This window comes from Marmota monax, unplaced genomic scaffold, assembly GCF_021218885.2.
Source record: "Marmota monax isolate L192 unplaced genomic scaffold, Marmota_monax_Labrador192_F-V1.1 WCK01_AAM20220418_F8-fsc00089, whole genome shotgun sequence".
Lineage (NCBI taxonomy): Eukaryota > Metazoa > Chordata > Mammalia > Rodentia > Sciuridae > Marmota > Marmota monax.
The window spans coordinates 2518510-2546226 of record NW_026694744.1 but is presented as its reverse complement, the minus strand read 5'-3'; the positions used below and the strand labels follow the sequence as shown (position 1 = coordinate 2546226).

Here is a 27717-nt window from a genome sequence, read left to right as displayed (position 1 = left end):
TTCTACTATGAATGTTGTTTTCCACATCTTTCTGTTTCACTATTTTATATATATATATATATATATATATATATATGTGTGTGTGTGTGTGTGTGTGTGTGTGTGTGTGTGTAATCTCTGGTTCATAGAGTGTGTCTGTGTGTGTATAATTTCTGGGTCATAGAGTATATGTGCATGTATGTGTGTGTGCATGCCCATAATTGCTGGGTCATAGAGTATATGCACATCCATCTTTAGTGCATTCAGCAAATAAGTTTCCAATGTGTTTTTACCACTTTATACTCCAACCAGCAAAAGTATACGTTACGGTCGCTCCATATCCTTAACAATACTTACTATGCCCCTCTTCCTCCCTTCCTCCCCTCTTTCCTTCTAATTTAAGAGCTGATATACTTTAGTTGTTAGTTCCTAGTTCCTGAATCTGTGCCTCACCACGATGTAGTAAAATCTCCTGTTCTTCAAAGCTAAAGATTCCTCGGGCAGTTCCTATTCTCAAAATGGATGCACCGTCTTCAAGTATTACTCTACCTCAATATGACGTTGATGCAAAGAAAAACTTCAGTTCCCAGCCAAATGTCAACATGCGATATATTCCAAGGGAAGACTGCCCTGACTGGTGGCAAGTAAGAAAACTGAAAAGGTAAACCTCAGCTTTTGGGCTGTCTGCTCAGCATGTAGATAATGTCCCCATGATCCCACTGCCTTGGACCTCACCCTCAAAACCGTTGATACAGGCTTTAGCTGAGATAGGGCTGTCTACTCAGAAAATGTTCAGTACTTGAACTAGAAAACTGGGGAAGCGTGTGGTTCTTCTGGGATTGAGCAGCATAGACTTGCCGTTTATATTATCTTATTTAATGTTTTAAGTGATATTTAAGCATTTGATTCCCTTCTGTTCCCACTTCTTCCAAAGAACTGCACATTTCACACACAGAATCTTTAAAATATGTTCTCTATATGAAAGATGGCTTAGAAGGAGCTTACTTGATTAGTCTTTTCAAGCTTTTCAGCCTAAAGTTTCTATCTAAATACCTTGAAGGTATATAAATTGTATATATCTCCAGGGTCTGGCACTGCGTCTGGACCAATTTGATGCTCAATAAATATTAAATTAAATCATAAGATGATCATGGAGAAAGGGTCATGCAATTTCTCTGTTTTTGTTTTTGATGAGTTAACATCAGATTATTTATTTTGCTTACACAAAATAAGGACAAGGGAACTTCATTATTTCGCCAGTTGAGAATGGCTGTTCTCCCTCCAATCCAGATTTCTCTTGGAGGACCAGATGTGTCAGCTTGGTTTGAATGACTCCATGTTTTGTTTTGTTTTTTTTTCCCCTGGAATATTGTCTCGTTGAAAAACTGGCTTCACAAAGAAGGTGGCAGCAGGAAAATTTCAGAATCCAAAGCTTAAAAATAAGTCTTGGGCAGTGTGGGGTTATTTTCTGTCTCTGGGGGGGATCATCCAGTGTCCGAGGCCTGGGGACAGAGGGAAAGTCCCCAGCCACCCATCTAGGAGATGTCACTCTCAGTAGCGTCTGGTGTCCTGACCTGTGCTTGCCCAGGATGATGGTGGGTAAGGAGCAGCAGGTCACAGGGGTCCCCTACCCTCTGGGAGACAGAGCTCTCCCTGGGCGGACCCCGGGGCTGAGGGTCAGCAGCCAGGGGAGAATCAATGACTGTCTCTGCCTGTGGTCCCTGAGGTCCTGGGGCAGGGATGCAGGAAGCAGCCAATGTCACAAGATGTCCCCGTCCCCAGCCAGGCTGGGTGCCTGGCTAAGCCAGGAGAAAGACGGTGTCCCTCCTCAGGGTCTGGCCCCTGCCCCTGGTCTCACTTCCTCCCCGGCACTTCCTGGAAGGGGAGGAAGTGACACCCAGGGGAAGGCCAGGAAGTGAGGCCACCGTCACATTCAAGTTCAAGGTGTGACAGCTCAGTCTGCCTCCCAACAGGCCCCATATTCGGCTCCCCTTCATGGGCCATGTCCCTTCTGAGAGTCACACCCTGCCCTTTATAGGCACAAGGACCTAGAAGTTTCAGGGACCCGTCCATATTTAGGCCCTCGGATCTGGAAGTTCCTCGGGCATCCATGTTTAGGCCCCCAGACCTCAGGGGCACGTCCATGTTTAGGCCCCTGAATCCGGAAGTTCCTCGGGTGCACATCCATGTTTAGGCCACCGGATCCGGAAGTTCCTCAGGCGCACGTTCATGTTTAAGGCCCAGGATCCGGAAGTTCGTCGGGTGCACATCCATGTTTAAGGTTCTGGGTCGGAAGTTCTTGTTTTTGTTTTTAAAGAAACTTAAATTTTTTTTTTTTTTTTTTTTTTTTTTTTGGTACTCAGGGGCACTCGACCACTGAGCCCCATCCCCAGCCCTATTTTGTATTTTATTTAGAGACAGGGTCTCAACTCAGTTGCTTAGCACCTCACTTTTGCTGAGGCTGGCTTTGAACTTACAATTCTCCTGTCTCAGCCTCCCAAGCTGCTGGAATCACAGGCATGCACCACCACACCTAGCCATGACTTCCCTTTCTTATTTGCTGCTTCAGACTTCCTCCCCATCACATTGTCCACTGCCTGCCATCTTTTCATCCAGTTGTGAGCCTCCATACAGGGTACCCATGTCTGTCTTTCCCCACAGTGATGCAGATAATCTCTCTGACTTATCTTTGTCTCTTTGTTTTCTCCCTTGTCTTCTTATTCCTCTATTCTTTCCATGCTCATTATTTTTTATCTAAAGCAAATGTCTCACTGTACCAATGATGCAGCCACAAGGCCATATGGAATTTGAAAATCTGTAAGTGGATTCTTCTAGTTTGTTGTTGTTGTTTTGTTTTTTAAATATAATAAGCTGCGGTCCCTTTCATTTTAAAGTGGAACTAGTATCCAAGTGTATTAATCCATACCTGGTACCTGAGGGAAAAGGCTGCATTTATTTGCTTGTAGCCCAATGTTCCTATAGAAGGAGATGATCAACAAGCCCAGATCCAAGGACAGTGAATGTCATGTTAAGTTTTTCCAGGTCACCTCCCTGATAGAAGGCTCAGTGATTTCCTGAGGGAGGTATGTGGTGAAAATGACTGTACAATTTTCACATTTTCATAAATTGCCAGATCCTATCTGCATTTCAAAAGTTGACATTTTGTTCAAAGGTTTTTTTTAGCATTAATTAATATTTCAATAAAGAACTATTTATCTTGAATACTAAGTTTTTGACATGTACCCTTACATTTTGAACCACCTTTAATTCTGACCCTGGATTTGCCCTAGACCTTCAGAAAGCTAATTTTTTATACAAAGGATTGGTCACTCACATCTTAGCATGGGCTACATTACATCTATGAGTGAATTAGAATACTTTAATACTTGTTAAAAGGTCTTCATGGAGCTTGAATTTTTAAAATTCAAATGTATATTCCTCTAAGTGTTTTCTGTGTACATGCTAAAATATGTATATCTTATAATTATTATATATATTTTAAAATATATATATATATGAGCAGATTCCCACTGCTCAGTCTTCTTTGCCCTTTGTTCTTTTTTTAAAAAAATATTTTTTAATTGTAGATGGACACAATATGTTTATTTTATTTATTTATTTATATGTGGTGCTGAGCATCGAACCTAGTGCCTCACACATGCTAGGCAAGTGCTCTGCCACTGATCCACAACCCCAGCCCCTGCCCTTTGTTCTTTTCACTTGACATCTGACATTTTTTTCCCATCTGAACACATGAAGATATACTTAATTTTTAAATTTTATTTCAATTTTTAATTGTGGTAAAATACACATTTATCACAATCAGTCATTTTTTACATGCATAGTTCAGTAGTGTTCAGTACATTCACATTGTTGGAAATCTACCTGATTATTTTTAATGTCTATAAAGTACTCCTTTATATGGATAAACCAAAGTGATGTACTATTGATTGCTACTCTACACAAACTCTTCAAAACAAGAAGTCTAAATAAATTGCTTACCCTTTATATTTTTTATTTATATTTATTTTTTAGTTGTAGGTGGACACACAATATCTTTATTTCATTTTTATGTGGTGCTGAGGATTGAACCCAGTGCCTCATGGGTGCTAGGCGAGCACTCTACTACTGAGCCACAACCCCAGCCCTGCCTAGCCTTTTTAAATAAAGACTTTTCTTATGAAGAGTTAAAGCTGAAAGGTCATTCTGGTGGGCCAGGTTCTGTGGGAAGGTGGGAGGGAGGCATTGCAGTGTTTAAGGGCTTTCTCTAGACATTCTTTGAGATGGAGCCAGAAGAGCATTTCCTTGCCAATGAAATGTGGTTTTGAAAAAGAGCCTGGTCTATGAAAGCAAACAGGAAATAGGTCCTACATTCCAGATAAAACAGTGTTGGGGCTTTGGGAGGAAGGCACTTCCTCAGTCTCACCCAAATTGAAGAGATAAAATGATGGGTGGTAGAGGATGAAAATCCTGTTTATCCATTTATGTCCACATAGAGTTCACAGTTTAGCATTTTGAAGACTTTTGATTATAATCATGACAACAAAGAGGAGAATAGCTTATTTTAAATATATAAGTGACAGAATGCTTACATATCCATAAGAAAATCAGAGCAAACCTAGGTCAAATGATTTATTAATCCAGGTTTGTTATTATTTGGGGTCATTATAAGCCATTATTATATAGGCACATTGCCAAGCTACTGCTTCTTATTGAAGTCCCTGAAAAGACCACTGGGAAAATAATTAGTTAGCTTAAGTTTCCAAACCAAATGAAATGTGTGGGTCTAAATGTCAAGTAAAGCTAAATCATATTTGAACAGAATTACTTTTGTCATTTAAGATGTATAAGTATGCATAAATTTATAAACTTATGAAACATCTTTTGCAGCAGTGAAGATGTTGCATGCAGTTATCAGATGGAAAGAAATATTGTAAATCACAGCACCTCAAAGATATCATGGTAAATCAAATGTAGATATTAATTTATATCCAGGATTGGCTTCCATTTGTAGGAAAGCTAACCAAATTTGCAATAATTTTGCAACTAGGCTTTATGTATAAGATGAAGATAAATCAGAAATGTCCATGTAGTTTGTCTCTCTGAACTCTTAGGTGGGTCTGAATCCATGGTTTGTGGGTTACAGTTCTCACACTGATTTCTCCTAGCCAATCTTCATGACATACTCTGGTGTTAGCATGAACATTAATCTAGCTGATTCAGGCATCTCTAGCAGGAGGGAAACCAACCTGGAATTGATTTACTCTTCCCTAAGAATAGCTCAAGACGCAGCCCAAATTGTTTTTTAACTTCATATTATCCCCTGAAGGGGATGTATTTCATGAGCTCACTATTTTGAAAAAAATCAAAGCATGTTATATGGAAATATCACAATGAAACCCATGAATTTGAATTTGTACAATTAATTTTTACTAATAATTATAGTTTAAAAAGGAGAGAATTTTTTTTTTGGTGGTGGGGATTGAACCCAAGGCCTTGTGCCTGTGAGGCAAGCACTCTACTATCTGACCTATATCAGAAGGCTGAGATAGGAGGATTGTGAGTTCAAAGCCAGCCTCAGCAACTTAGCAAGGTGCTAAGCAACTCAGTGAAACCCTTTCTCTAAATAAAATACAAAATAAGGGCTGGGGATGTAGCTCAGGGGTCAAGTGCCTGTGAGTTCAATCTCTGGTACCAAAAAAAAAAAAAAAAAAAAAAAAAAAGAGAGAGAGAGAGAGAATGAAAGACATCTATATTCCTAGGGGGCTTTCTACACTAAAGAGCCATTTTATCATTAAACTGAGCATAAGCCCAACTTTTGAGTGACTGTCTCTTCACTTTGCTGATACCCTCCTTAGTGCAAAAATGAATCCTTAATAGTCTAGATTTTATTTATGTGGATTGAAGAAGAGTGGGGTCTAATATTGTATTACTGGCACTTTGATTGTTTCCTGATGATTTTTTTTTTTCATTCATGTTGTTCCTTGACTCTTGTTAAGGGGGTTCCCTGAGTCAAGTTCATCTGAAGAAGAAGAAAACCTGGATGATTATGAGTGAGTATTGAAAGTCTTCTGTGCTCCTCTAAGATTAGGCATAGATGTTTCTATTTGATTCCTCAAAGGCATTAAAACAGATGGCTCAGACTTTCTCAGGAGGCTGTGTTTACATGGGTAAGCTCATGTGGGTTCTAAATGACAGGTGGCAATGAGCTAGGTTATTATCAATGATGATATTTCCCCCAATCTAGGCTTTCTAAATTGGCTGCACATTTTCAATGGATTTGTCATTATCCAGTGTTCCCCTTCATTTCACTTGGTCTTTATAAATAGAGCATATGATGTTTCTGTTCATTTTTTTCCCTGAAAGGCCTTTCTTCAGGCCTTATTAACGTTGAATTGGTGATTTTACAAGGTAGCAGCATCCTGAGAACTTGAACATGGCAGCATTTCTGTTGAGAGATTCCTATTATCAGGGTGACCTTATCATTTAGTACCAAAATTGAAATGCTTTAGAGAGAGAGAAAAATTTCACTAAACATCTGGCATAAACTGGATTATTCTAGGCAAATAAGAAAGTGTAGCCATCCTAATTATATTGAGTTTCATTGATTTAAGTGGCCATTAAGGTTCTCTCCAAAAAATAGGGTTCTAGCATTCTACAAATAGCAACATATAATTGTTCTCTAAACAATAAAGATTGATGTTAAGGAAAGATGGGAGTAATAGAGCATCTTGCATTTTTTACACACTTTATGCCCCAAATTATAAAATTTGTGTGGACACTAGACTATGCATATTTCTAGTTCTGTTTTCATATGAGGGTTGTCATTGATTCATTGGTTACACGTGAAAGCGAGAGCTTTTACAAAGTATATGTCACTGTTTGCACTCTTCCTCTTAAACTCTAACCCAGCCTGGTCCTGGGTGTGCCTGTCACACCAGGGTAGATGTGCTGTAATCTCTATCCCTTTGCAGTATGATCTCTTCCCCACATTCCAGCTCTCTTTTAGCCCCACTTTCTGCCCTCATATCTACCCTCAGGAAAGCATCTGGTATCATAATTTATATTAAGACATGCAAGACTGAGAAGGACCAACACAACCCTTCCCGTCCATTCCCATCCTCCTCACGTACTTCTTTCTGCCTCAGATACGCTGCTGTAGCCAGGGGGTCCTCTCAATCCTTCAAACCTACACCCCATCCCAATCATACTCTACTCAGTTTGTTATTAGTACATTGTTATTAGTACAAAGCCAAAGGCCACAGACATTGTTGACTCCACATGAGAAACAGCTCTTTGCCTGTTGAGCTCTGTATACAATGTAGGACATGATGTTCTTGGCTAATTTAGTAAAAAGGGTGATATTTAAAGGTTATTTTCAAAGAAAAGAACTACTCCTGTCTTCCCTATATCATCTTTTTCTCAGTTTCATCTCACTAAACCAGCCCTAATATAATCTTAGATGCTTATCTATGGCTATCCTGAATTTTTTTTTAAATTTTAAAAAAGCATTTGCTTTGACCATAGATGATATATAGTGTGTTTCTTTCAGATTATTAAAAGAAAATGATGGAGTTGAAAGACAAGAGCATTTATCCTTGGCAATTCTGAATTTTATATTGGAAGAGTCTTCATTGGTCTAATCTCTGGCCCTCTTGCCAAATGGTGACATGAAGGATAACTTACAAAACAGGTCACCTAGAAGGAAGCCAGAGGTTCCTGAACACCAGCCCATTTAAAACTTCAGATGTTCAGGCTCTGCCCTAGAATCAGAATTGGGTGGTAGAGTCTCAAGGATCTATATATATTTTTTTCAAGGATCTATATTTTTGAAAATATCTTCTGGTGATTCTTTTGGAGTCAGGTTTTAAAACCCCTGATGTGTGCCAATGCCTCATTTTATTTTAAAAATTTGAATGCAAGTGATGCAATTTAAAAATTATTAATTCTCAAATATGGAATCCTTTCCTCTTACAGTTGGTTTGCAGGTAACATCTCCAGGTCACAATCTGAGCAGTTACTGAGACAAAAGGTAAGTGGTATTCTTTAAAACAGCCCTAAAATCTCTTTCTCTTTTTAAAAACTATTTATTTATTTATTGCACCAGGCCTCATGCATCTAAGTACACACTCTATCACTGAGCTACATTCTCAGTCTAGAAATTTCTTTGTATTAGTGGGCCCAGAGGTTAATCCAATTCTCATAGAAATATTGCTAAGGATATAGTCAACTCATCATAGTGTTGGTTGTCCAGCCTTTGGGTTACCAGGCCCTTGATGTCCAACCATATTTTCTCTTCCATTTTCTATTGCTGCACAATAAACCACCCCAAATTTTGGTGGCTTGAAACAAGATTTTTGATTCCTCATAGTTCTGAGTCAGTTGGCCCAGATGTACATTTTACGTAGGCTCACTCTTGTGGCTGCATTTAATTGGTGGATTGACTGGGGGTGGAATTCAGCTGAGGCAGTCAACTGAGGCACCATAGTTCTTCCTCTCCATGTGCCTAACCTGGGCCTCCTCACAGAACGGCAGTGGTAAAACAGGACATAGTACAAGCACTTATGAAGTTGCTGCTGTTGTCATGTTTCTTGATGTCCTGCCCAAAGTCAATGTAGGAAGATACTGCACAGGACCATGAATAAGAGAGATGATTTATTTTGTTTTGTCTGATTTTTGCAGTACAGAGGATAGGACCCTGAGCCTTATGAATGCTAGGCAAGTGCTCTACCACTGAGCTACACACCCAGCCCAAGAGAAATAATTTATTGAGGACCATCAGTGTAACCATTTACTTCAGGTCTGTCACCACTCATTAGCATCTAAATTCCCTATTACAGCAGATGTAATAGGGAATACATTTATCTGATTTTATCACCAATTGATATGGAATTACCAATAGCAACCTCTTTTATCTATAAAAATGATATTTTGATATAATTTAACCTAATAAAATAGTGAACATACCAAATATTTCTTTGAGAGGTACTTGAGAGAATCTGATGACTTCACTTGGTGCTTTGTCACATTCGTAGTTTATCATCTGCTTTTTCTGAATCTGGATCTGCTTACAATTAGCACAAGTCATTGAGAAAGACAAGTCAGATGTAAAAGTTTAACAATGATTTATTCTGCATGCAACTTTGGTTTTCTAAAACCTTCCAAGGACATAACATGGTGATATGTGGTTCTAAATTTTATTTGTAAGCATAAAAAACATTAGGCTTGCATAAGTATGAAGAAAAAAAAAAGCAGCTAGAGTTAAAAATTAACTGGAGAGAAAGAGTTGAAACACACCGAATAGATTTTTAAAGATATTGATTGCGGGGGGGTGGGGGGGCTGTGGCTGTGGCTCAGAAGTATTCCCTATTACATCTCTCTTTGCCTTAAAAAAAAAAAGATATTGAGTGGGCTGGATGTTGAGTATTATCACACTGGCCTACCATGTGCAAGGCCCTGGGTTCCAACCTCAGTACAGAAAAAGGAAAAAAAAAAAGATATTGAGAAAAGTAGGAAAGTAAAACTGTGGGACCCCTTCTATGCTAACTATTGGATAATCTGGACCCTCAGTGACATTTAAAGTGAATCTAAAAGATTTCTTTTCCTACTGCTTATGTGAAAAATCATTGTCAAGAACTATAAAGGGGGGCTGGGGATGTAGCTCAGTTGGTAGAGTGCTTGCCTCCCATGCACAAGGCACCACACACACATACACACACACACACAAAAAAAAAAAAAACTATAAAAATAATCCTTCCTTTTCAGGGAAAAGAAGGTGCATTTATGGTTAGAAATTCCAGCCAGGTGGGAATGTACACGGTGTCCTTATTTAGTAAGGCTGTGAAGTAAGTATGATATAGATTTATTTCTCTTATCCTTCTGCATATGTTCTTTGAATAGGCTGATCAGTTTGTCACATTTTAAGGTAAGACACCATCTATAAATTCTGAAATTTGGGGTCAAAGTATTTTTATTGAATGTGACCATTTGTAGTTGTCTTTTTTTTTATTTAAATATTTTTTAGTTGATGAAGGACCTTTATTTTGTTTATTTTTATGTGGTGCTGAGAATCAAACCCAATGCCTCACATATGCTAGGCAAGCACTCTACCACTGAGCCACCACCCCAGCCCTGTTGTTGTCTTTTTACCCCCACTTTCAAGAGACTGTTCTCTGAGTGACCTCCTCACTCCCACCCTAGACAATGGCAGAGTGCCCAGAGAACAACATGCCTCAGTAAATATTTATTAAAAGACTCAGAGGTGGTGACAGAATTAGAACAAATTATATTTCATGTGTCTATAATTATGTCAAAATAAATTATATTGTCATGTATAACTAAAAAGAACCAATTAAAAAAAAAGAGGTTCATGGGTGATTGCCTTTAGCTCAGGCCTAAGCTTAGAAAGAAAAAAATACACAATGGCAGCCCCACACTCTCAGCCCTAGCCACCTGCTGAGCTAGGAAAGCTACCCCAGTGTTCAGTTTTAAGTAAGCTTTTCTAATGAATCCAGTGCCTCATGCATGCTAGGTAAGCGCTCTACCTCTGAGCCACAACCCCAACCCATGTGTGGGATCCTTTTTTAACAGCTGAATTGAATGACCATTGGCCTCGGTGCTCTTCCTGGGTGCTCTACTCCACAGTGCTTACCTGTGTACTTATGATAATAAAGTGATAAAAAGTATTTTGAGAATTTTTTTTTACAGAGTACTTATGTCCAATTGAGATAATAGGGTGTATCCTGAGTGACCACATGGCGTTTTCCAATGCCAGAAGTCATATCCGCAGTGTAGCTCCTATACTAGGATGCACACGATGTCAACTAAAACCAATGCAGTTAGTTAGAAGTGGGAGAAGACTGTGTTCACTGAGTGACCTCTGTGGCCCTCTGGCCTGGCAGTTTGGGCCAAATCTAATATCAGATGTTCTCCTATTCAAGCTTCTGAACTCCAGATTCATTTTTGAAGGGGGCCAGGTAGACAAATTAGCAAATAGATAAGAAATCAAATGAAAATAATCATGATCCATGAATATAGAAGCCTTCTTTATGAAACCTTGTCAGTGCACTTGAGGGAATTTCACGCTAACACCAAGACCAGATTAGCCACTTGCAACAAAAAGGAGCACCCTTTTCTCCTTTTTATAATTGCAATTTTAAATAGGTTGGCATTCTAACAGCAATAACTCATTAACTGCTTCTTGTGGGTCATACACACACACACACACACACACAACCTCATCCAACACTAGACAACAACTAGAGGAAGTAGCTAGCAAGTGTTAGAACCAGATTAACAACCTGGTACTTGACCACAGTGCCATACTCTAAAATCTAAGACAATCATATTATTCCTGATTAGCCTAAATCAATGTGCATCAATTATCTATGATTTCTAAAAGGAGAGAAAAAGAAAAAAAATGTTTTATATAGAAAAGGTACTGGGATTGTAGCTCAGTGGTGGAGCGCTTGCCTCGTAAGCATTGGGCACTGGGTTCAATCCTCAGCACCACATATAAATAAAATAAAGGTATTGTATCCGCCTACAACTAAAAATTAACAACAACAAAAAAGAATCAGGGCTTGTTGGATAAGGATGACTGTTAATCTTTCCTCCCTTCAGTCCATCAGAGCAGAATAAATATATATATATAAAAGAAAAGGTATTAGTTTATATGAGGAATTAAAGGACATCTCCACCCACTCCATCCTATGTGCCTTACTCCCCAAATAATCTCCCATCCATGCTCTGGGGTGAGAAGACCCACAACCTAATCATCTTTGTCTCCCGGATTTTCATTTCTATTATTATCCTGAAAGAGAATTTATGCTCAGAAATGACCCTAAAGAACTGCAAGGCTCTTAATGATCAAAGAAATATTCTATTTTTATATTTACTATGGGAAGAACAGTCTGAAAAGTTGGAATTTAATTAGTCATGAATTTTGTATGTGTACAAAGGATACATTGAGTTCAGAGAGCAGCCCTCTTCCATAATTACTGTCATGGATACCTTTGGAAAAACACCAGATGTCAGGACTGAGAAATCCACCCTGACTTCCTCTCCAAAATTTGCAAATGCATCCAAAATAATTATTTAACCACCATTTAATCAAGCCTCAATTGTTTGTTTGAAGTGTTGTAACAATCTTTTTTCCTTACTAGTGATAAAAAAGGAACTGTCAAACATTACCACGTGCATACAAATGCTGAAAATAAATTATACCTGGCAGAAAACTACTGTTTTGATTCCATACCAAAGCTTATTCATTATCATCAACACAATTCAGCAGGTAATTTACCTTTTATGGGTCCTTGTGGATAAATATCAATTTTCTTGGATACTACTGATCCTCCTAATACTCTTAATTATATAAGGAACCAAGAATGTAGGGGAAAATGCAACGCTTTGCCTACTGTCTTTCACTTACACTTCTTGAAGTATAACAGGATACATGCCATAATGCCGGCAAGAATAAAGTTGAGGGTAGTGTGTAGTGGTGCATGCCTGTAATCCCAGCAGCTCAGGAGGCTGAGGCAGGAGGATCGTGAGTTCAAAGCCAGCCTCAGCAACTTGGCGAGGCTCTAAGCAACTCAGTGAGACTCTGTCTCTAATAAAATACAAAATTGGTCTGGGGATGTGGCTCAGTGGTTGAGTGCCCCTGAGTTCAATCTCTGGTACTGCCCCCCCCCCCCAAAAGAATAAAGTTGAGTGATTTGAGTGACTTAGAAGGATAAATTCTGTTTATAAAAATATTTGTTGGTTTTTGTTCCTTCCTATGGTAGCAAGTTGATTGTAAAATTCAAATATTAAGGAAATACGCATCATAGATAATCCCCATGAACAAATTAGTTTCAATTATGGCAGATGTTTTTATATGCTTACAAACACTTTTATTGATCATAAATATAAATCATATGTATAAACATTGCATTTTTATAGATATAAGATCATTTTCCATGTATTAAGCTTGTATTCATTCTTCACTATGTCTTTCTTTGTAAACACATGTAGCTTATTTTGTTCTATTTAACAGCTTCATAGAATTCTATTGTAGAGTTACCCTATACTTTATTCACATAGCCCTCTATTGATTACCAGTTGGATCATGTCCTATATTTGCACATTCCAATGGATATTTCATTGCACAGAGGTCTCATACTCTTAGTTGACTACTTCTATAGCCAATTCCTAGAAGTGGAATTTATAAGACAAAGGCTAAGAATATTTAAAGCTTGGAAATTGTTGAATGCTTTTCAGGAATGTAAAATCCCACAACAATTTCTCTCTCATCTTCCCCAACATTGGGTACTATTATTCATTTATAATTTTGCCTAATGGACTGGAGATTAAATATAAATAAGATGGAATGTGTATGTGTGTGTGTGTGTGTGTGTGTGTGTATGTATGTGTGTATCCCCTCTGTTTTCTAGAATAGTACCACTTAAGGATAGTGACTAGGAAATTTCCAACTATAAGTGCGTAACAATAAACCATGGGCTCAGCATTGGATTTGTATTGCTGCATCTGACTTGGTTACATGATTAATAACCAAAATTAAAGCTAGAAGTAAATTTCTAGCTTTAATTTTGGTTATTATTTGCAATTTTCTTTTATCCAAATTTCTTATTTCAACTTGTAGTACCTCAAAAGTATCTTCTGAGAAAGGTATTATGTAAACAGACATTTTTAAATGAATGATTCCACCTATAGGATACACAAGAAACTTTATAGGGGATAGGAAGAAGAGATTAAAATGTTTATTTAGAGTTTTTTTTAAGTCTCACTTTCTTAAGTTTTCTATTAATGTATTGTATGATTCACAGATAAGTGGATAAAGAAAATGTGGTAGATAAGCTGGGTGTGGTGGTACATGCCTGTAATCCCAGTGACTTGGGAGGCTAAGGCAGGAGAATTGCGAGTTCAAAGCCAGCCTCTGCAAAAATGAGGCCCTAAGCAACTCAGTGAGACCCTGTCTCTAAAGAAAATACAAAATAGGGCTGAGGATGTGGCTCAGTGGTTGAGTGCCCCTGAGTTCAATCCCCAGTACCAAAAAAAAAAAAAAAAAAAAAAACCCCAATAAATAAAAAACAACAACAACAAATGCCCAGAAAAAGGAAGAAAAATGAACTTGGAAAACACCCCAAATTTGAAAGAAGAATTGTTTACATTTTTGAATGGGTTCTTTCAAAGTACTGTAAAAATTATAATGATTTTAACCAAGCTTTACCATAATGCTATGTAAATTTAGTAACAGGCTTAATTTGGTAATAGGTTTAATTTTTTTAAAAAAAAAGACAGGTGGTTTATTTTTTTTAATGTATACCCTTCCATATCATTGAAATGTTTGCCAAATGAATGTGCTGTTTGTACACATATTTAAGTGTAGGACTATAAGGAGACAGCAAAATAAAAATAGAAAAAATTTTAAAGTGAAAGATTCCATCAAGCTACTAATTTCGACAGATTTTTTAAAAATCACATTAAGCGATTTACTCTTAACTTTTGTTTTGGATTTAACCTAATCAGGTCAAGCAAATTAATACAATTACAACATGAACATAGTCAGAACAGATTCTCTTTCTGCATCTCAACTACTCTGGAGAGAGAATAATTGTAAACTAATGCTATGTGAAGTGATATGATATGTGCAATGATATGATGCTATTTCATTGCAGGCATGATCACAAGGCTCCGCCACCCTGTGTCAACCAAGGCCAACAAGGTCCCAGTCTCTGTGTCCCTGGGAAGTGGTATGGATACACCTTTTGGCTCTTAAACTTCATTTCCCACCATTTTTGGTTGAAGCATAAATAGTTAACTAACTGGAAAAATGACGGAAGACAGGAAGGAAGGTCCTGTTCAGATTGTTCCAGGGAGGGCTTCAGCTCTGGAGATTGAGATTTCTTCTTCTTCTTCTTCTTTTTTTTTTTAAGTTGTTGATAGACATTTATTTATTTATTTATATGAGATTCTGAGACTTGAACCCAGTGCCTCACACATGCCAGGTGAGTGTGCTACTGCTGAGCCACAGCTTCAGCCCCTTGAGTCATTTCTTAAAACATTCTATCCACCCAACTGAAATCTGTACTCTCCCCAGCAATACCCAAAAGATTATCAAATTTTTCCTCTTATTTGATCCTACCATTATTCTCTAGCACCCCATTGCCTAGACTACAGTTTTATTAACAAAATTTAACAATATTTTACCAACTTAAGGGCATCAAACACATTTTGACACTGATTTCTCCAAGATGCTTCTGGTTGGTAGCATTTTACTCTAGGTTTTTCTTTTTCTTTCTTTCTTTTTTTTTTTTTTTTTTGATACTGGGGATTGAACCCAGGGGTGCTTAGCTACTGAGGCACATCCCCAGTCCTTTTTATTTTGAGACAGGGTCTGACTAAATTGCAGAGGCTGACCTTGAACTTTTGATCCTCCTGCCTTAGCCTCCTGAGCTACTAAGATTAAACTTTCTTATTGGTAATTGCAGCTGCTTTAAGAACAGTGTTTTCCTGAGTGGTGTTATTTATGTGTGTCATAAGACCACATCATTAAAGATTTTTTTTTTTTTTTGAGTTACTGACTTAAATTTAAAAGTTTTGGCCAGGTGTGGTGGTGTACACCTGTAATCCCAGCAGCTCAGGATGCTGAAGCAGGAGAATGAAGAGTTCAAAGCCAGCCTCAGCAATTTAGTGAGGCTTTAAGCAACTTAATAAGACTCTGTCTCGAAGTACAAAAAGGGCAAGTTTTGTTGTTCTTCATATGTCAATATAAAAATCTCACTAAGGAGGAAATCACTTAGGAAGCTGTTGGTCCCAAAGCCTTCTGTACTCATCCTCAAGAGTGTCTGTCTTGCCTTCTTAGGAATCTGGGAACTGAAAAGAGAAGAGATCACCCTGTTGAAGGAGCTGGGAAGTGGCCAGTTTGGTGTGGTCCAGCTGGGCAAGTGGAAGGAACAGTATGATGTTGCCGTTAAGATGATCAAGGAGGGCTCCATGTCAGAAGATGAATTCTTTCAGGAGGCCCAGACCATGATGTAAGTTTCTTCTAAGGAATGACATTTTGGCTTTCATCACAGGAGGGCATTAGTACTCATGAGCCTGTCCCTAATATATGCAAGGCCTGAGCAAGTGTCCTCATGTCATAGAAATATTTAGAAGTTACAAGTTGAGCTAACAAACTTAAATAACAGTTTGTGCTGTTACTATTACTTTGACACATCATAAGAATTTGAACAACCTGATTTGAATTCAGAATTCTGACTCTACAGTGTGACCAGCCTTTGGTCCTCCAAATTCCACCCTTGCCCTTTCTCTTCCCATCCACAGGTAATTCAAGCAGACAGCATTCAGCCCAGGCTCCCTCCTGTCTCCAGAAACAACCATCTATTAGCTAATGATCTTAACTAGAGGTAGCAAGGTTTGCCCTTGAAGGGATAGACCCAAGGGGTATTCTGGAAGAAGCCTCAGGACTATATGGACAAGGGGTTCCAGAGTCCCAGCACCCCAAGAGTGGCTAAGAAAGGGATATACAGGCTGTGCAGGAAGGTCTCCTTCACACTGTGGCCTTTCTGACCCTTGAGGAGGTGCATGGTGGGATGAGGGACAGAGTGGTGCTACTACCCAGGACTAAGACGACACTGTAAAGTAATGTGCTACCACCAATATCCTTTTCCTTCTTGATACCTTCAATACAGTCTGGTAAAAATCCCTTCTCACCCTACTTTTTTTCTTTCCTGATAAATGAAGATTTCCTTCCTAATGAATCTAGATTCCAAGCATAATCCTCAGTTCTTAGCAACACAGCTCATCACTCGTGTGTGTGTGTGTGTGTGTGTGTGTGTGTGTGATGTACATAATTCACCCTCTTCTTGTCAACATGGTGAATCAGACTTTGTAAGGTAACCAATCCTCCAGGTTTACCTGGGACTTTCCTGGACGTACAACTGAAAGTTCTGTATCTCAGAAACCCCTCAGTCCCAGGCAAACCAGTGCAACTGATCCCTCTACTTTGGAGGAACCAAGTATCAGGGTATGAAAATAATATTATAGTAGAGGTTTTGTCAAAGATAATTGAAATTGCACATCCTAGCCTATTTCAGATTAAAAGCATATTTAAATTTTGTACTGACAATCCTTCTTTTTCAGGGCATCTGGAAAAATGGAGTAGAGCATTGAACTTTGAAAATCTGTTCTTTCCAGGAAACTCAACCATCCCAAGCTGGTTAAATTCTATGGAGTGTGTTCAAAGAAATATCCCATATACATAGTGACTGAATATATAACTAACGGCTGCTTGCTCAATTATCTGAAGAGTCATGGAAAAGAACTAGAACCCTCCCAGCTCTTAGAAATGTGCTATGATGTCTGTGAAGGCATGGCTTTCTTGGAGAGTCACCAATTCATACACCGGGACTTGGTAAGCTAAGCCACTGGAAGCTTGAAGAATGGAAAGGAAGTGTCCACCTCTAGGGATGGGCCACTCAGAAGGATAGCAAGGAGGGAATCCTCACTTTTACTTTGCTTACTTGTAACTTGTATAAGCACATAACACTTTTGTAATAAATATCATGACTTTAGAGCTGAGCATGTTGGTGCACGCCTATAATCCAGGCAACTTGGGAGGCTGAGGCAGTAGGATTGCAAGTTGGAGGCCAACTCAGCAACTTAGTAGGATTGCAAGTTGGAGGCCAACTCAGCAACTTACTAAGGCCCAAGGCAACTTAGAACTTAGTGAGACTCTGTCTCAAAATAAAAAATGAAAAGGGCTGGGAATATAGCTCAGTGGTTAAGCACCACTGGGTTCAATCCCTGATACAAAAAAAAAAAAAAAGGAAATGAAATTTGTGGATTCTTGGGTTGGGATGGGAATGGAATGGAGAGCATTGTGGGTGGCATTACCTGAGGTCTATCTTTAGAGATGTTCTTGTGGTGCATACAAACATGCCATGCCTATCAGGCCAGTGTATTCATTCTATAAGTCGCTGGTGCAGTGTTTATATGACTTCAAAATATTTGTTAAAGTTCAGTATCCAGAGCACCTAGAAAATTTTCCTTTCTCCTTTGTAAGCTAATGTTGTGTGTTAAATATATACTTTCATATTGCTTGACAAGAATGGGTGCTGGGTGAAAATTCTTATGGGAAACACATTTGTATTTTGAAAAAATTGAAATTGCAAGGGAAAAAAAGACAACTTCAAAGCATTTGGAGCCTGGTATAGTGGTGCACGCCTGTAATCCCAGTGGCTCAGGAGGCTGAGGCAGGAGGATTGCAAGTTCAAAGCCAGCCTCAGGAACAGCAAAACATGAAGCAACTCAGTGAGACCCTATCTCTAAATAAAATACAAAAAAGGGCTGGTGATGTGGCTCAGTGGTCGAGTGCCCCTGAGTTCAACCCCCGGTACCCCCACAAAAAAGCATTTGGGGTTATTATAGGCAATATTAGATTTTGCCTAGAATTCTGCTGCAGCAGAAAAAAAGTGATTCTGATATCAGGAAATTCTTGGGCACTTTTATCACTCAGAGATTTGTTTTCCCTCCAAAGGCTGCTCGGAACTGCTTGGTGGACAGTGACCTGTCTGTGAAAGTCTCTGATTTTGGAATGACAAGGTAAGCCAATAATCAGGTTTTTTTGTTGTTGTTTTTCCTAATGTTTGATATTACAGTAGAGATTTCTAACATATTTTGCTGTGTAGCATTCTTATCAATTATATTCAATTTTTTGACTTCTGAAATTTTCTTTCTCTTATTTTCTCTAGTTGAGTCATTTTGTTTGTGTACTAGGGTTTCTTTTTATTTTTTAATTTTTTTAGATGTATTGACCTTTATTTTATTCATTTATTTATATGTGATGCTGAGAATCGAATCCAGCACCTCACACATGCTAGCCAAGTGTTCTGCCACTAAGCCACAGCCTCAGTCCCTGTACTAGAGTTTTTTTTGTGTGTGTGTGTGAGCAAATACATGGTATTCCTTCTGCTAATTATATAAATAATATGTATATATTATAAGAAATATAGCATTAGTATGTAAAGTTAAAAGTAGAGTCTACCCCAAGTCCTCCCGACCGTTTCAGCAATTTAGCAAGGCCCTAAACAACTCAGTGAGACCCTGTTTCAAAATACAAAATAAAAAGGGCTGGGGATGTGGCTCAGTGGTTAAGCTCCCCTGCGTTCAATACGTAATACCAGAAAAAAGATCAGAAAATACAAGCAAAAGTATACCTTGAGAGATAGAATTACAGTCATCTTCAGGGTGGGATTCCGAGTGATTTTTTTCATTTGTCTATTTTTGTGTTTTCCCCTATTTACCACTTTTCTTTCATGTTTTGCTATTTTCAAAGTTACATTTTCTAAATACTTGCAAATCATGAGAAGCCTTTAATTAAACTGACACATGGAAAGGAAAGAAAAAGAAAACCAGGACATTCAGCTAAGATTCTGGATGCCCTTCACCAGCCTATTCCACCACACAGGCAATAGTGGCCAGCAGAGGTTGTTTTAGTCAGCTTTTTTGCAGCTGCAACTAAAAGACCCAACCAGAACAATTATAAAGGAGAAAAAGTTTGTTTATGGACTCACAGTTTCAGGGGTCTCAATGCATAGACAGCAGGCTCCATTCCTTGGGGGAGAACATCATGGCGGTAGAGTGTGGCAGAGAGAAGCAGCTCTCGTGATGATCAGGAAGCAGAGAGCAAGACTCCACTCTCCAGATACAAAATATATATCCCAAAGCCATGCCCCCAATGCCCCACCTCCTCCAGCAACACCCCACCTGCTTCCAGTCACCACCCAGTTAATCCCATCAGGCGTTAATTCACGGATTGGGTTAAGGCTCTCACAATCGGATCATTTCTCCTCTGAACCTTCTTACATTGTCTCACATGTGAGCTCTTGGGGGATACCACATCTATACCATAACAGAGGTCTTCCCATTTTGCATCACCATGTACTTAATGTCTGTGTTGATGTTTCCCCCTAGGTATGTTCTTGATGACCAGTATGTGAGCTCAGTAGGAACAAAGTTTCCAGTCAAGTGGTCAGCCCCAGAGGTGTTTCACTACTTCAAATACAGCAGCAAGTCAGACGTATGGGCATTTGGTAAGGAAGTGGCCACACAGGACCTGGCCCTGTTTCATAAGCTGGCTTCCACAACAGGAAACCACAAGAGCAACAACATCCATTTTAAAGAGGCCATTTTACAAAATTATACATATGGCTTGAGACAAGCAAGAAATTGAAGAAGATGACTTACCTTCTTAGGTCGGGTGTTAGGATGTCCTGTGCACATCGCATAATTTGCATCCTCCTTACATTTTTTCATAGAGTCAAAGGGGATAAAAACTCTCCCAATGAAGATTTCAAACATTTTTTAAAGGAGTCATTAAAAACTAAATCTGAGTTTGCTTAAAATCCAGAAAGTTGAAAGACTTAAGATGGAGTCATCTTCTGTATGAAAGTAACTGATAACTATTCCCTTCTGAATAGACCAATTCTTTGGACATCCCTAATGGAAGCATCAGACATGACTCAGCACTTTCTTCAGCTTGGTATTAGCTTTTCATCACTATAACATATATCTCAGATAATCAACTTATAAATAGGAAAGGTTTGTTTTGGCTCACAGTCTTGGAGGTTCTTGTCCATGATCAATTGGCTTCATGGCTTTTGGGCCTGTGGTGAGGCAGCACATGGTGGAGCAAAGCTGCTCACCTCATAGCCAGGAAGCAAAAAAGAGAAGAGGGGCTAGAGTTATGGCTCGGTGGTAGACTGCTTGCCTGTCATGTGAGAGGCACTGGGTTCGATTCTCAGCACCACATATAAATAAATAAATAAATAAATATCCATCAATGACTAATAAAAAAATTTAAGGGAAAAAAAAAAGAGAAGAAGAGGAGGAGCAGGGGACCCACTAGCCCCTTTAAGGGCACACTCCCAAGAACCTAAAGACTTTCCACTAAGCCCCACCTTTTAAAGTGTCCACACCTCCCAATAGCATCAACCTGGGGACCAAGCCTTTGACATATGGTCTTTGGAGGACATTCAAGACCCAAACAAGAGCAAGTTCAGTCCTCATTTCAAGTAGTCTCCTCTCCTTGTTAAAATTCATAGTTTAGATTGGGGACAGGAAAAAAAACAGGTGGCCTATTTCTGTAAATAGTTTTTTGGTTGTTGTTGAACCAGAGATTGAACCTAGGGGCACTTAACCACTGAGCCACATCCCCAGACCTTTTTTAAAAATATTTTTATTTACAGACAGGGTGTCACTAAGTTGCTTATGGCCTTGATAAATTATTGAGGCTGGCCTTGAACTCACAATCCTCTTGCCTCAGCTTCCTAAGCCACTGGGATTTCAGGTGTGTACCACTATGCCCACCTGTAAATAAAGTTTTATTGGTACACAGCCATGGCCATTTAATTCCACATTGTCTGTGACTGATTTCATGCTACAACAGCAGAGGAGAGTAGTTGCCACAGAGGCCACATGACTCACAAAGCTTAAAGTGTTTATTAGGCAGCCCTTTACATAAGAAGTTTGTTAACTCCTATTTTATTAAAATATCTATATTAAAATTTAGTGGTAGAGTGCTTGCCTGGCATGTTCAAGGACCTGGCTTCAATCCCTAGCACTAAAAAAAAAAAATTGGTAAAGGTAATTAGGAAAGGGAATCAATTCTTGTGACTCTATGAATTTTGAGTTTTTTTTTTAATGTGATGAGAATGTCAGCACTGTTTTCAATCACTGTCAGATGGGGTCCAGGATAAGTAATCTAAATTATCATAAAATTATAAAACGTATTAAATATGACAGACCTATTTCATGCCTGTCTTAGTTCATAAGTGCAATTTGACTTACTGCTTAATACTGGCAAGATGGTCCCCCAAAAGAAACATTTCATTAGTCATTTATTTTTCTATGAGACACAGGTTTTTGGGTTTTTTTTTGGGGGGGGGTACTGGGAATTGAACCCAGGGTGCTCAAGCACTGAGCCACGTCCCCAGCCCAATTTTTATTTTTTATTTTGAGACAAGGTCTTGTTAAGTTGCCTAGGGCCTTGCTAAAGTTGCTGAGGCCATTCTTGAATTCACAATCCTCCTGCCTTAGCCTCCTAAGTTGTTGGGTATGTGACAACATTTTTAAAAATAACTCTTCCCTTTGGATATTTGGCATTGTTCATTGGAAAAAAAATCCAATATACACAGAAAAGAAAAATCATGAAGCTAGCATTTTGCTGAATAGTTAATGTCATTTTTGTATTGATTAAATTTTGTACCTTGTTGTCAAAATTAGTTTCAATGTCCACACATCAGTTGATATGTCTAATAAATGATATCTTAAAAATCAGCACTATCATTTAATAGTTTTAACTTGGTTTTGGCCAAAACTCAGCCTATCCAGCCTGAGTATTCACTTTTTGCAACAAAATTTGGCTCTAGATATTTCCTGGCTGCTTACAAACAATAATCCATTCTTCGTTTTTCCCAGGGTCGATATACAAAATGAATCAGGACCTCTGAAAGCAGTTCCCAAAGAGTAGCCCCACTGATTTTTTTTTAGCAGTGATGTTAACCTTGAAATAAATGTTTAGAATTCCAAAGAGAAGGTTGTGAGGGATCAGCACTCTCCTGGATAGTTGTTTTAGAATGTGTTTTTTTTCTTTTTTTTTTTTTTAAAGAGGAGTCACACTGGGCATGTGGCTCAGTGGTTAAGCGCCCCTGGGTTCAATTCCTGGTACCAAAAAAAGAGTCACAACAACTTAAAAGATTGCTTTATTTATACATATCTTACCAAAAAAAAAAAAAAAACTGTAACCTTAAAATAAAAAAAAGAGTTAGTATCTCAGTTATGGCTTTAGAACAATTTTCTTCCTTCTGGTTTTCCAAGGTTTTGAATTTGGCAGAATGTTGAAATTCTCTGTCCTTAGACAGAACAGCACTATTCAGACAGCACTTAAAATGTCCTGGAAGACTTTCAAGTATACTGCATGCCATATTCTACTGAATCTTCATGGCAAGTTCATGTGGTGTAAATACTCTTTTATACGCGGGGAAACTGAGGCTGGGAGCGACTAAGGAATCTACCCAGCCTATATAAGTGGCAGAACTTGGCTTAAAAGTTCTGACAGAGCCGGATGATGGTGGCACACTCCTTTAATCCCAGTGGCTCTGGAGGCTGAGGCAGTAGGATAGCAAGTTCAAGACCAGCCTCAGCAATTAGCAAGGCCCTAAATTACTTAATATGACCCTGTCTCAAAATAAAAAATAAAAAGGTTTGGGGATGTGGCTCAGTGGTTAAGGACCCCTGGGTTTAATCCCTGGTATCAAAAAAAAAAAAAAAAAAAGTTCTGACTGATTTCAAATGCCACTGTCTTGAAATGCCACCCTCTTGGCCATCATGACCAGAACTCGGTTTCTTAATGTGGAGTCCACATGCCCTGAAGGATTGTGAACACCCTGAAATTGAACACAAAAATGCTGAAGGGAAAGGCAGTGGCAAGAGAAGGGGAACATCATCAATGATTTTATCTTTTTTAATTGTTTTGGTATCAGGGATTGAACTAGGGGGCATTCAACCACTGAGCTAAATCCTCAGCCCTATTTTGTATTTTATTTAGAGACAGGGTCTCCCTGAGTTGCTTAGCACCTTGCTTAGTTGCTAAGGCTGGCTTTGAACTCATGATTCTCTTGCCTCAGCCTCCTGAGCCGCTGGGATTACAGGTGTGTGCCACTGTGCTTGGCTGATTTTATCTTTAATTCCTCTGAAAGGTAATTCGTGCAATGAAGTTGTTGCACATAACCATCAAAGCAGAGAAAGAGAGGGTGAGGACTTCAATTGATTACTCATAAAGGTTGGGGCCGGGGCTCCCTACACAGGTTGTTGTCACTATGAGCGGAATGAGGCCTCAGCTGCTTGCCTGGAAAGGCCCAAGAACCTTGGCCCCAAGTGGCCTCCTCCGCACTGCCCTTGCCATTCAATCTTTTTCCAACAAGCACAGTTAGACTGATCTCATGGGATGGGGGAAGAGACCTTGGGCTCCAGAAATGAAGGCACAGTCCCACCCTCCATGCCTGCCCTTTTCCCTAGGACTCACTCCCAGGGATCCCTGGCTCTGATCATGGCCTTCTGTACCTGGATGTGAAGCTAATTCACACTCTGTGCCTTCTCACGTTGACTCTTTGTTTTTTTGGTCTTGTTTTGTTTTTGTCTGTTGACCACCCCTTGGGTGTGGTGCAGGGATCCTGATGTGGGAGGTGTTCAGCCTGGGGAAGCAGCCCTATGACTTGTATGACAACTCCCAGGTGGTCGTGAAGGTCTCCCAGGGCCATAGGCTCTACCAGCCACAACTGGCGTCGGACACCATCTACCAGATCATGTACAGCTGCTGGCATGAGGCAAGTACACCCACGAGTAAGCTGGAAGGGGTCCCGAGTGCATCCAGGGTGGTTGCTGTATCACCACTGGGACAAAATTTTTTCAGGGAAAGCACTTGCTAGATAGAGAAGAGGTGGAAATGGCTCCTGACTTCTGTTTTCAAACGGTTGAGATCTAAACCAAGCAGTTCAGGTGCTGATAATTTACTGAAAGACTTGTGTCCAGCACTATACTAAGAACTTTATAAATTAAAAAAAAAATTTGGGGGGGGCGGTACTGGGGATTGAACACAGGGGCATTCGATACTGAGCCACATCCCCAGCCCTATTTTGTATTTTATTTAGAGACAGGGTCTCACTGAGTTGCTGAGCGCGTCACCACTGCTCCAAACATAGTGCTTGGTGCATGGCTGCTTTGCAATTATATGTGCAATAATAATAACAAACAGAAAGTACTGACTGTATACCAGGTACAGTTCTAAGGACTCGATAGTAATTTATCCAATCCATACAATAATCCTTTGAGGAAAGTACTATTTTACAGTGGAGCACCGAGATGTTAGGAGGCTTGCAACTACTGAGTGATTATATCCTATAACAATATTTTATCACATAGCCTTAAATGCTTTCCTAGAACGTGGGAACTTTGTAGTTCCCCACCCTATGCCACTTGGACTAGTACGTAAATTTCCCCTACCCTTTCCTACCCCAAAATTACAGTCCAAGAGTCTCAGGCTGCACTAAAGGGTCAGACCACTCACAACTAGGCTGACTTACTGCTGTCACCTGTCTGAATAAGAAGAACAGAAAAGGGTTTTTCAGATGAAGCTGGGCACCTCCTGGGCCTCCCAACTCTAGCTCCTGGGAATATGACTGGCCCATCAGATAGACAGGGGCTCTAAATAGGGAGGAACTGCCTGCTTCTCATGGTTGGTCCATGAAAATATGAGTTATGACAGAATCTATGAAGGGGATTGCACAGAGACAATACCCAGTTAAAGATTCTGCATATGGTGAGTAAGTAGATTTTAGAGATTTGGGTTCCCCCTCTTTTTTAATATTTTACTTTGCAACTTTTCAAATCATAAAAAGATTAAAGAACATTCAAATATTTCATTAGATTCTGATTTATCCTTCTGGGAATTCCTTGTGCAAAAAATGGCTGTGTGTTTCCCTTTTTTTCTTACAAAGAAGTATCATATGCGTTATTCTTCACAGGGGTTGCCCTGCTAGCAATGGAGGTGAATATCTGTTTCTGTCACCAATGGAGATTGTTATCAACTTTCAAATTTTTGTTAATCTGATGATGAAAAATGGCATTTTAGTATAGCTTTAACATGTATATCTTTAATTATGAATGAGGTTGAGCCTCTTTTCATATATTTAAGGGTCATTTTTATATCTTTCTTTTTAAATTTATTTTTTAGCTTTAGATGGACACAATATCTTTATTTTATTTTTATGTGGTGCTGAGGATTGAACCCAGTGCCTCACGCATGCCAGGCGAGCGCGTTACTACTTGAGCCTTATCCCCAGCCCCTCATTTATATATCTTTCTGAGACCCATAAATCCCGTTTTTTTCTATCAGGTGTTAATGATTTCTTTATAAATCAGGCATATTAATTTTTGTCTGAGATATAAGCTGTATTTTCAAATATTTCCTCTCAGTTTTTCAGCTATATTTTGATTTAAGTGTTTTTGTTTGTTTGTTTGTTTGTTTGTTTTGGCCATGCAAACATCTTTTTAAATATAGCTGAATATGTCAATATTTGCTTTTATTGCTTCTGAAAATTAAGTCATAGTCATATAGTCTTTCCCACACCCAAATTATAATGGAATTTGCTCAGATTTTCCTCTAATACTTTTCATTATTTTTTATTTAAGTCTCTGATCTAGTTTGTGTCTGTTATGCTATACAGTATGAAGTATGGCTCCAAGTGTATTGTTTTAAATGTTTATTCAGTTGTTGGAAGCACTATTTATCAAAAGACCATCTTATCCCCAGAGATGAGATACCACCTTAATTGTAGTGAAATGCCACCCTAATGTTACTCTAAATTTACATATATATATATTTAGATTTATTTCAGGACTTCCTCTTCTGTTCTTTGTTCTCTCCATTCCTGTGGTAGCACCACATTGTTTTAAATATCTAGAGACTGGACAATGTTTTAATACTGGGTAGGCTAACACACCACCCCTCCCCACATTAATCACCTTTTTCTATAGTTTCCTAGCCATTTTGCATATTTTAACAATCTATGAACCAAAGAATCAATTTGTTTAGCTTGAAACAAACTCTTTCATATTTGTTAGGAAACTGTATTTCATTTGAGAAACTTGACATCTTTATAATACCGACATGACTCATTCTAGAACATATGTATTTTTCAGCAGTGTTTTAAAGCTTTCCTCATTGGGGAGGGGAAGTACATTTTTAAGTATTTCATTTTGATGATGTTGCTATTAGAAATGGAGTTTTCTCAGGGGCTGGGGATGGGGCTCAGCAGTAGAGTGCTCACCTAGCATGTGTGAAGTGCTGGGTTTGATCCTCAGCACCACATAAAAATAAGTAAATAAAAAATAAAGGTATTGTGTCCAACTACAACTAAAACAAAATATTAAAAAAAAAGAAATAGAGTTTTCTGTGATATCTTTTAACTGGTCATTGTAGGTATATGTGAAGGTTATTGATTTTGTATCTTAATTTTATATCCTGCTCTCCTGGTACATTCCTTTATCACTTGAGTTGGTTCTATCATTGATCCTTTTGAGTTTTCCAGGCACACAATTATGTCTATGTGAAAAAATAATAATTTTCCTTTTTCAATTTATGAGGCTGTAGTTTTTTTTTTTTTTTAACTAGGGATTGAACCAGGGGTGTTCAACCACAAAGCTACATCCCCAGCTCTTTTTTACATTTTATTTAGAGACAGGGTGTCCCTGAATTGCTTAGGGCCTTACTAAGTTGCTGAGGCTGGCTTTGAACTTGCAATTCTCCTGCCTCGGCCTCCTGAGCCATTGGGATTATAGGCCTTTAAGTGTTTTCACATTCTAATATCTTCAACATGATGTTCAGAGTGATGGATATAGCAGGCCCCTTGCCTTGTTCCTTACCAGAAATATCTATGGCTTTCACATTTCAAAAGTTATTAGCTTTAGGACTTAAGTATAAATATTTGATTTTTTAAAGTTTTTAATTATAACTTTCACTATCTAAAATATTGGATATTTCTTTTATTTAGCTTCCAGAAAAGCGCCCCACATTTCAGCAACTCCTATCTTCCATCGAACCACTTCGGGAAAAAGACAAGCCTTGAAGAAGAAATTAGAAGTGCTGATGAGAATGAACGTAAATATTGGCCA

The 27717-nt window shown here is 38.8% G+C and overlaps 1 protein-coding gene across 4 annotated transcripts in view; it reads left to right on the top strand.

The window, feature by feature from the left end:
• The window catches only part of Bmx (BMX non-receptor tyrosine kinase), a 47541-nt gene that overhangs the window by 16080 nt on the left and 3744 nt on the right, over positions 1-27717 (top strand). For 2 of the 4 annotated variants that reach the window (XR_006847148.2, XM_046424339.2), the window contains exons 7-20: positions 465-640; positions 2740-2796; positions 4870-4941; positions 5979-6032; positions 7957-8011; positions 9745-9824; positions 12144-12271; positions 14658-14732; positions 15845-16016; positions 17182-17398; positions 18524-18588; positions 19960-20078; positions 24214-24371; positions 27597-27703. Coding sequence is in view for 3 of the 4 variants with exons in the window: in XM_046424339.2 (XP_046280295.1) it covers positions 465-640; positions 2740-2796; positions 4870-4941; positions 5979-6032; positions 7957-8011; positions 9745-9824; positions 12144-12271; positions 14658-14732; positions 15845-16016; positions 17182-17398; positions 18524-18588; positions 19960-20078; positions 24214-24371; positions 27597-27671 (1503 nt within the window). In the remaining variant the exon portion in view is untranslated. The remainder of the gene's footprint in view (positions 1-464; positions 641-2739; positions 2797-4869; positions 4942-5978; positions 6033-7956; positions 8012-9744; positions 9825-12143; positions 12272-14657; positions 14733-15844; positions 16017-17181; positions 17399-18523; positions 18589-19959; positions 20079-24213; positions 24372-27596; positions 27704-27717) is intronic. The other 2 variants (XM_058572570.1, XM_046424340.2) reach the window with 2 other exon arrangements.